At 40.3% G+C, this 10,527-nt stretch overlaps 1 protein-coding gene across 3 annotated transcripts in view; it reads left to right on the forward strand.

Annotated features, from left to right (window-relative positions):
• The window catches only part of ENOPH1 (enolase-phosphatase 1), a 34,260-nt gene extending 25,407 nt beyond the window's left edge, over positions 1 to 8,853 (forward strand). For 2 of the 3 annotated variants that reach the window (XM_007999052.3, XM_037989384.2), the window contains exons 5-6: positions 2,038 to 2,161; positions 7,767 to 8,853. In XM_007999052.3, the coding sequence (XP_007997243.1) occupies positions 2,038 to 2,161; positions 7,767 to 7,906 (264 nt within the window). In that variant the 3' untranslated portion in view covers positions 7,907 to 8,853. Of the gene's footprint in view, positions 1 to 2,037; positions 2,162 to 7,218; positions 7,334 to 7,766 lie in introns of all 3 variants that reach the window. The other variant, XM_073017431.1, reaches the window with a different exon arrangement.
• The last annotated feature ends 1,674 nt before the right edge of the window (positions 8,854 to 10,527 follow it).

Consider the following 10,527-nt stretch of genomic DNA (forward strand, 5'->3'; position numbering starts at 1 on the left):
TGGTTGTTTAAAGTTAGGTAAGAAGAAAATAATCACTTTTAATTATATTGCATTTACAGTTTCTTCTATATAAGGTTGTTACATAAAGTTTATTCTGTGTCTTCAAAAATAAAATCAGTTAGGATGCAAAACAGGTTTGTGCAGTGCTGAGAAATACATAAAGACTTTTTGAATACAGCAGAGGACAAGGTGCACTCATTTGTTTCTGGCTCTTTGAAGAAGTATAGATTTTGTTTAAGAAGAAACAGCATATTATAGGAGAACCAGGCACATTTTTAAATGTAGTGATAAGTTAAGGTTGTCACCTATTGCATTTCGTGTACATGAGAAAATTCTTGCTAGCCCCTCTGTGTCATCATCCCTGCGCCCCCTGGAGGATGGGGTGATCAATGAAAGAAGTGACTACATGTAGGGTTTTAAAAAGAAGTGCTGATTAGCTGAATGTAGACCAAACTTACAGTAGGTAACTTGAAATATAGACAACTTAAAATAGGTTACTTACAATAGGTAACTTGGCCAGATACTTTTTAAAAATAAATATTTACCGGCCAGGCGCGGTGGCTCACGCCTGTAATCCCAGCACTTTGGGAGGCCAGGGTGGGTGGATCATGATCTCAGGAGATTGAAACCATCCTGGCTAACATGGTGAAACCGCGTCTCCACTAAAAATACAAAAAAAAAAATTAGCCGGGCGAGGTGGCAGGCGCCTGTAGTCCCAGCTACTCGGGAGGCTGATGCAGGAGAATGGCGTGACCCGGGAGGTGGGGCTTGCAGTGAGCAGAGATCGCGCCACTGCACTCCAGCCTGGGCGATAGAGCGAGACTCCCGTCTCAACAACAAAAAAAAAATTTTTACTTATTTTAACCTACAATAGGTAACTGGAATATAGACTGAACTTGCAATTTTAACTTATAGTAGGTAACTTGAATATAGACCACACTTACAATAGGTTACTTACAGTAGGTAACTTGGCCAGAAAAGTTTTTAAAATAAATATTTATTGAGCACCTATCATGTGCAAAGAACACTTTGGCTTTGGAGGTTGTCATATTCTAATTTTAGGATTTTCCTACTTTCTGTCTTATTTTTAAATCAAATATTAAATCAATAATGAAACCCTTTAATCCTTGGTGACTGTTGTCTTAATACAGATACAACTTCTTTTCTGCTCTCTCTGACAATCATGACAGGACAAAAGTACCTACTAAGTTCACTAATAAGAATTTTACTCTCTAGTTACTAAGTGAGGCAAACTGCGAGAAAAAGAAAATATGCAAAATCAATCTTGACTTTAAAAAAACCTTAAAATTACTTTTTATTTATTTATTTATTTATTTACTTACTTTTAGCTTCCCATAGGCCAAACCCAGTTTGTCTTTGAGTGCTTACTATGCTTGTTTTTAGTTTGTGAAAAGTTCTGAAAACATTCAAAAAATCACATCTTAGTAACTGACCCTAAATATGGACTTATTTTAATTACTGTTGCTTAAATTAGCAACTTACAGATTTGACTCCAATTGTTTCCAAGAGGGCAGAGACATAGATGAGCCCTTGGGTAGAATTTCAAAATGTTTTAATTAGAAAATGAGAATTTCTTGTAAGTAAAATAATAGCTTATTCATAAGGCAGGTTAGAGAAATTTTTTCATCATAAGATTAAAGGACAGTGTTCAGAATCTTTCATCAGGAGTAAAATTCAATCCAGTAAGTAGTTTGAGTGCAAATCATCTTTAAGGGTAGGATGTAGGGCATATTTATTTTAAGCTACTTCAGATGTAAAATGAATGCTAGTGAAAACCAGGTAGATTATAAAATGACCTTATGTATATTAAGCTGCTAGTTTTCTTCTTCCAAATGTCTGTTGCTATAAAATCTTTGTTTTTACTTTGTGTAGCCTCCATAAAGTTCCCTATTAAGTAGATTTTCAGTAAATACTGAACGAATGAAGTAACTGTGATTATCATGTGTTTCAGAGAAAGGCATGAGGGGCACTGCAAGTGTATTTGTATTGTCAGTCTTTTGCCTTCTATTTGTTCAGCTTGTCGATGGTCACTTTGATACCAAGATTGGACGCAAAGTGGAGAGTGAAAGTTACCGAAAGATTGCAGACAGCATTGGGTGCTCAACCAACAACATTTTGTTTCTGACAGATGTTACTCGAGGTGAGTAATAGACTTCTTATACTCTAGGATATGAACTGAGCCTGGCACTACAAATACATTGCCTCTTTAAAGAAAGTCTATATGGGGATCCTTGAAAAATCAGTTTTACAGTTTTATATAAAGAAACAGTATCTGGTTCATGTTTGAATTTAAAAAACAGACAAAAAAAAAAAAAAACAGCAGTGAAGGCAGGCATGGTGGCTCATGCCTGTAATCCCAGCACTTTTGTGGTCTTAGGCAGGAGGATTGCTTGAACCCAGGAGTTCGACCCTAGCCTGGGCAACAATGTAAGACCCCTGTCTCTACAAAAAAATTCAGAAAGTTAGCTGGGTGTGGTGGCTCATTCCTGTGGTCCCAGCTGCATGGGAGGCTGAGGCAGCGGGATCAACTGAGCCCAGGAGGTCGAGGCTGCAGTGAGCCGTGTTTGCACCACTGCACTCCAGCCTGGGTGACAGGGCAAGACTGTCTCAAAAAAGAATGAACCAACTCTGGGGGTTGCATGTGGGGAAGTGGCATTGAAAAGGCTAACTCTTCTCGTTTAACTCCTTGTCCATGATCTCCCACCTATTGCTATGTACACACACATACACATTATGACACAGGAAATTAACAAAGGAAGACTTAGAGGAGTTGTCATGGGAAGGAGCACGCAGGCGGAGGTGTGAGTATAAGGGGTGGTTCGTTGACAATAAAGTCACTGTAGACCTGCATCAAATGCGGTTAACAATAGTAAGATCAGCTATATGCACCCAGCCAAAATAAAGAGAGAGAGAAAGAGAACTGTAATTAGCTTAAGCAATTTTGCCCATCGTTCCAATTGATGCACCTCTCCATTGAGTAGGTGAGTCACCCCTGCCAGATGGTCTTCTTTCCCCAGGAATCTCTGAGGTTGTGAATCTCAGGCTTTGTTATACATGATTCACTTTAGAGACGTATATATGTTTTACTCAGCATGGCCCTCTTTAGTGTTTATAGTAACAGTAGCATGTATATTATTACATTATGGGTTGAATGCACAAAACATTGTATACCATACTTTGTTGGTTAAGAGTAGTTTTTTATTTAGACAGGGTTTTGCTCTCTTGCCCAGGCTGGAGTGCAGTGGTGCAATCTTGGCTCACTGCCTCCTGGGTTCGAGCAATTCTTATGACTCAGTCACCTGAGTAGCTGAGATTATAGGTGCGCACCACCACCCCAGCTAATTTTTTAAATATTTTTAGTAGAGATGGGGTTTTGCCATATTGGCCAGGCTGGTCTCGAACTCCTAACCTCAAGTGATCCTCCTGCCTCCGCCTCCCAAAGTGCTAGGATCACAGGTGTGAGCCACCGTGCCTGGCCTTCAAGAGTAGTTTTGATCAAATGGAAAACATACTCGAGCATCTGCCTAAGAATGTGAGTCCTCTAGAGAATTACAGAAGGAGAAAGTAGTGAATGAGGAAACAAGCAGGTGAAAGGTAAAGAGTGCTGGAGGAAGGTGGCCTCTGTAATTCTTACTGAAAAGCCCCTGGTTGGTGAGGCTTTCCCCTGGCCCCAACTTGTGATTGCGCATTTATTCTCCTTAGAGTGTTAGTGCATTACCTACTGAGCCTACTTTTGGTGGGTTTATAATTTCCCTTGCATTTGAGGGCAGCTCCACATACTTGTGTTTCTTCCATTCTGCGATGGGTTGCAGGTTTCTCCAGGCCTGAAATCATACCTTCTGTTTACCCCCAAAGCAGGGCTTTGTGTACTGTGCAGCTGCTCTTGGCAAACTGTGTCTGTGACAGGAGGCTGGGGAAGGGGATTAGGGAAAAGGGGCAGAGGAGAGGAGGAGGATGCTCTTTTGCTTAGTCAACTCCACATGACTCCTGGGGCCTCCTGGTAGCAGCTTCAGCAGTCTGTAAGCAAGAGTCCTCTCTCCAGCCCTCCCTATCTGTTACTATAGAACTAATGTCACTCCTGAGATTTTCAGAGCTAGGACCCAAAGGAAAATCCAGGCTCTGGTAAAGGTGCCTTACCTGAGGTAGTGTGTTTGAACTGTTCTTTCTCTTCTGCTCACCCTTGAGCTTTTGGTTTATTGAGATAGGCAAGAGTTGTAGGTATGTACGCAGATAATAATTTGCTAAGCGGTTTTAAAAAAAATTAATCAGCATACGTCATCTAATATCTAAAAAAGTTTTAATAACTTTTTCTAGAGAAATAGAGGCAGAGCAGGCTTAATTTTACCTGACATACAATAGACATTCAGTCATTATTAATGTCTTTGTTAAATTTCAGTCCTTGGTTAATCTAGACTGGAATTTTATTTTATTTATTTTTATTTTTATTTATTTTTTGAGACAGAGTCTTGCTCTGTTACCCAGGCTGGCGTGCAGTGGCACAATCTCAGCTCACTGCAACCTCTGCTTCCCAGGTTCAAGCGATTCTCCGGCCTCAGCCTCCCGAGTAGCTGGGATTACAGGCACATACCACCACGCCCTGCTAATTTTTGTATTTTTAGTAGAGATGAGGTTTTGCCACGTTGACCAGGCTGGTCTCAAACTCCTGACCGCAGGTTATCTACCCACCTCAGTCTCCCAAAGTGCTGGGATTACAGGCGTGAGCCACCACACCTGGCCTGGAATTTTAAATCTAGATGTTAATTGACGAGATTTGAAAACTCAAAAGATTTGGCAGGGATCAGCCCATGTCCTGTGTGTCCAAGCATTTCTACAAACTCTCAGCTCATTTTTTTCTACTTTCTGGAAAGCTTTATATTTACATATCTGATTGCACTGGAGGAGAGACTGACAGATGCACAGACACAATGCTTTAAGGGTCACTGTATAATGACTAGGTAGCCAGGCCATGTGAAATGTACTGTCAATGAGCATTAGCCTTAGCAACAACCATTTCACCTGGCCTCTACTTTGAACTCTCTGTAAATGTTTGCCTATCATTTTTCTGTATAGAAACCTTCTCCTGATTTGAAACTTCAGTATACCCTTGTGATTTTGAGGGGCTTAGAGTGGTAGGGTCGGGGGTCATTACTATCAATGAAGGGTAGGTATGTGTTATCACTTCCTGTAAAGAATGAGAATTTGAAAACCTTTTACTACGTTTTGCTTCTTATGAAAAGGAATTAGGCCTTGTTCTGGTGAGTTTAGCTGATTTGTTCTGGTGAGTTTAGCTGATTTAATCTGTGAATTGTTTTTCTTTAACCATTCAGGCTGTTGGAGATAAAAGTCTGTAGTTTTGCTTATATTTAATTTCCCTAGCACTTTGGATGGTAAATTTCTGCAGGCTTAGAATTAAGGGTCTGCTTTGTGGTGAGTGGTCTGCTCAGAGCCAGCCAATTCTGGGATTAAATGCACAGTTCAATTTGTGATCCCCGGACCTTTGCTCTATCTCCATATTAAGAATTACAACCCCTGTCCTTAGACCACTTACAGTTTCTTCATATTCTTGTAGCCACTTAGTTTTTGTATTTGGGATCACATAGTACGTCTATAATTTCAGATCTTTCTCTTCTCACTTGAGCCTTTTCCTCAGTTGTAGTTGTAGAAATTATTCCTAATTTTGGAGAATAGAAATAATCCCTAAATTGGCTTCAAAATGAAATTGGCTCCCTTTGATTCTCTGTAAGGCAGTTTTATTCCTGCCCTTTGTCTTCTGCTGGCCCCATACATGCTTAGGCAGTGGGGCCAGAACTTGGGTCATTGGCAGATGGGATGAGGCAGGGAGCTATCTGCCTGCTCGCTCTTTTCTCTCTCTCTGGTCCTGTTTTGGTACCACATGCCTTCCACTGCTGAGGCAGAATGAAAAACTAAGTTAATATCCCAAATAATGGCTGGGCGCGGTGGCTCACGCCTTTAATCCTGGTACTTTGGGAGGCCAAGGCGAATGGATCATTTGAGGTCATGAGTTCAAGAACAGCCTGGCCAACATGGTGAAACCTTGTGTCTACTAAAATACAAAAATTAGCCAGGGGGTAGTGATAACACGCCTGTAATCCAAGCTACTCGTTTGGGGGCTGAGGCAGGAGACTCACTTGAGCCTGGGAGGCAGAGGTTGGGATGAGCGGAGACCATGCCACTGCACTCCAGCCTGGGCGACAGAGAGAGACCCTATCTGAAAAAATAAAATAAAAAATAAAATCCCAAATAATACCCAAGTATAAAAATGTATCTCAGTATTATAATAGTAGAGCAAATAGACGCTTAGGGATAAAAATTGCCCTGCGGTGAATTAGATAAGAAGCCTGAATATGGAACAGCCACTCGTAGTGTCAAATCCCACGTGGATTGTGATGGCTCAACTTGGTCAAATTCCCGGGTTGCCAGTCACGATGAAAACTTTGCTCAGGGCAGTCAGGCTAGGAAGTAGGGGTGAGTGGAAGCTAGCTGCCTTTCTCCAGTGGCATCTGCAGAGGTGGGCTGAAGAAGGCATTCCCACACAGAGAGGGGAGTCTTGAATACTCTTTGCTCTGGGAAGGTGACAGGCCCTTTCACAGGCAGAACAGAAAATAGGCACTTGAGGTGGGTGGGTGGGTGGAAGAGACAGCTCAGCCCCAGTGTGTCTCCTGGGAACTTCTTAACTCTCTCAGCATGACTGCCCTGCAGTTAATCTATTCAGGTGCTGTGACTCTTCTCCAAAGGCTGAGAAACTATTGGGGATTACTCTTATACCAAATCTAAACTCCACAGGATGTATTCCAGATTTCTCACCAGTTTTGTTCTATCTGTCCTAGTAAGCGCCATCTCTCTTATCACAGTCCAGTCCAGTATCCTGTTTCCCACTCTAACTTGCTCCGTTCTAGGCTGGGAGCATGACATATTTAGGGTCTGGAGGTAAGAGCAGATATCTTGGGCTGATTAGACCATAGGATTCCATTTGTCCCATTATCTTCTTTGTGTTTTTATTTTTTTGATACGGGGTCTCTGACACCCGGGCTGGAGTGCAGTATTGCAATCTCGGCTCGCTGCAGCCTTGACCTCCTGGTCTCAAGCAATCCTCCCACCTCAGCACTCCTGAGTAGCTAGAACTACAGGCACATACCACCACGCCCAGCTAATTTTTCTATTTTTCTGTTTTTGTAGAGAGAGAGTTTCGCCATGTTGCCCAGGCTGGTCTCGAACTCCTGGACTCAAGTCTGGCATTCAAGTGAACTCCTGGGTCCACCTGCCTAGGCCTCTCAAAGTACTGGGATTATAGGTGTGAGCCACTGTGCCCAGCCCCATATCATTTTAATTGGTATTACCAATAGCCTGTCCTTTGGAAAACAGCTCAGTTCTCGGTATGGGCTGATGGGAGGAAGTGGAGGAAGGGTGTAGGACAGAACATGACTCCATCCTTCTGCATTCATAAGTACTTAATAAAGCGCAGAAGTGTAGGATACACTGCCACTCTCTTCTGTCAAGTACAGTTACGTATTTTTAAAATTTTTATTATGGAAAAATTAAAACATATATAAAAGAGATAATAATATAGTCAACCCCAGGGTTTCCACCTTTTAACTTCAACAGTTATCAAATCAGGGCCAAATTCATTTCTTCCATCCCCACATCCCCCTACTGGCTTTGATGCAAATCTCAGACATCATTTTTTGGTGTTTCTGACACACACACACATCCTTTGATTTTCACAGAGGCCAGTGCTGCTGAGGAAGCAGATGTGCACGTAGCTGTGGTGGTGAGACCAGGCAACGCAGGATTAACAGATGACGAGAAGACTTACTACAGCCTCATCACATCCTTCAGTGAACTATACCTGCCTTCCTCAACCTAGAGAAGGGTTGCTAAAGGCAGACCGCACTGTTCCCAGAGTTGTCGCTGTAGTGTCTAGGTTTATTCTAATGGTAAAAGTAACTTACTTAAAAAACATACATGTACACATATGTATGCAAGTATGTATATATGTGTATGCTCAAATTAACTTCCACAGGTACATAAGTGAAAGAAGTCTCAGTTCAGTGAACACAAAACTTATTTAAAGATGTTTTATATGTAGAAATTGTTTGAAATCATACTCTAACCCTTAGTAAGGGCAAAGTGTAGTTGATAGAAGAAATTGCTAAAAACCAATCTAATGTGCTATGTTTATCAAGCCGTGTACTAAAATGGAAAGTTAGTTTTGAGAGATTATTCAGAAGCCTTGTATTTTAAAAATGAAATATTTCAAAGACTTATTTCTAATAATAATTCATTGCCCCTGTTTGTGATTTAGAAGATTATAACAGCTGTATTTCATATTTGCATCCTTATATATATCAAAGACCAAGGTATTTACTTCTGCTCCAAAAGATGAAAATTGGGAAAGAAAACTCACTTGAGTCTTGATCAAACCAAGTGTCTTTTAAGAAGAAACTTGGTGATCATTGTGGCACCCACAGCAAGCTGTTGCCTTACCAGTGAAAAAGGTGCACTGATGTAACAGCTAAAACAGAGATGTGTTCTTAATAGAACAGTTCTAATCCTGCCGGGTGTTATCATTATATATTTTATAGTTACCTTTCTAACTAGCGCAGTTTGAGAATATGTTAATTGCTATTTACTATTTAAAAAGTTTTACTGAAATCAGTCCATAAGATTAAGATGAGCCCTAATACGTAAGATTTTCCTCTGGAATGGATGTGAGAAATGTAAATTTTGTAACAGCAGTATTTATCCTGGTTTAATTCTAATAGGATGTCTGTTAATTTCATGTTGTGATTAATAAAAGCATTTTCTTCTTCACTCAGTTTTATGTAGGTTCCTGAACTCTATCCACATGCCGCCATAGCAAAAGAGAAACTGAAAAACAGGAATATTTAGCTCTTACCTTAATTGTGTATGATGTGTGTGTTTTAATGGAGTGCCAGTGGCAATTCATTGGTTATTATTTGAGTTATGTATACATACAAGGTTACTATCCCATTTGGATAGTAAGCATTCAGGATATGAGTGGAGTTCCTTACATTTTTGAGAATCTTAACTTTGAGGTCTATAAGGTAATGCTTGAAGGAGGGAGTTAACTTTCCTAACTAATCAAGAAAAACTCATGAATCCTGGAGGAGTAATTTTAGAAATGCTTTGAATAAGGAAAAAGAAGTCTTAGAACTATGAGAGGACAGGGGATATAAAATATTTTATGTTAATAATTTTGATCTAGTAGCCAATTAAGAAATCTAGGGATTATGAAAATATATGAGTAAAAAAGAAAGGAAATGAGTTTAGGTAAATCTTAGAAATGGGAATAATTTGTAAATGATGATAAAACCACAAATGGTAATAAAAGGATGAACTTAATTCCTTTTTTGGAAAGCTCATAGGCAGATGGCAGAAAGGGGTATATCTTGATACTTAAGGAGTAGTTGGAAAAGGAAGAAATGAGAGAAGATTAGGCACTGGGATCTAGATTAGAAAGGAATTGAGTAACACGGAAGGCACACAGCATCTAGCCAACAGAGGATTGAGGTGGAGAGGCATTTTACCACCCATGTACACTGAGTAAGGAGGACAGAAAATAAATAGATTTCAGGAATGAAGAGAAAGTTGAAATACCAGATTTATTTTGCGAAGTAATGGAAAACTAGTTGAGTGGAATCGTTTTTAGATCCTGAGAAACCCATTCACAAATGATGGAGAAAGGTCTTAGGAAGAATTTGAAAGATAAAGTAGATTGGCAAGAGAGGAAAAATAGCTATTTAAGAATGTAAGTAGTGATACACAATGTATACATGTACTGAAACACCACCGTGTACCCCATAAATATGCACAGTTGTTATGTGTCATTAAAAAACTTTTTTTTAATGTGGATAGTAAGCTAGAAGGTGAATTCAGATGAATTCATAGTCCTTATGAGGGAAAGGAAGGAAAAAAACCTCTGGAATTTCCAAAAAGAGGACAAAGGCACTAAATTTTCTCAGCCTCTTATTTGCAGAGAATACGGGGGACAAAGGCTTCTTAAAGTTGTGACTCTTTTTATTCCTGTTCATTAATCCAGATGTGCTTCTGTTGTTCTCTTTCCTACAGTGGCACTGATTTCCAATCTTGGATCAAAGCCCAGGTTGGTTTTTTAGAAGAGAAGCCTTTGACAGAAGATTCTTTAATCTTATCAACATATTCTGGAGTAGCAGGACTTCCTTTTGGTCTTCTGGAAAGCTGGTTTTTGTTGCTACGCGGAACGTCAAATGTGTAGTTGCACAAGGAAAGGTGTAGTTGCACAAGGCTTCTTGCCAGGGCAGATGCACGGCAGCCTTTCCCCAGCAGGTGGTGCTGTTTCTCCAGACTTGATATCAAGTATGAGGCTCCACCCACCCCCTCCCAGCTGCTCGCCAAGTACAGCAGATGGAGCTGAGAGAGAGAAAACTGTATATTTTGTTTATCCTTACAAGCCAAAAGTATGATGTTGCAAGAGTTGGAGTAATT

This window comes from Chlorocebus sabaeus, chromosome 7, assembly GCF_047675955.1.
Source record: "Chlorocebus sabaeus isolate Y175 chromosome 7, mChlSab1.0.hap1, whole genome shotgun sequence".
Lineage (NCBI taxonomy): Eukaryota > Metazoa > Chordata > Mammalia > Primates > Cercopithecidae > Chlorocebus > Chlorocebus sabaeus.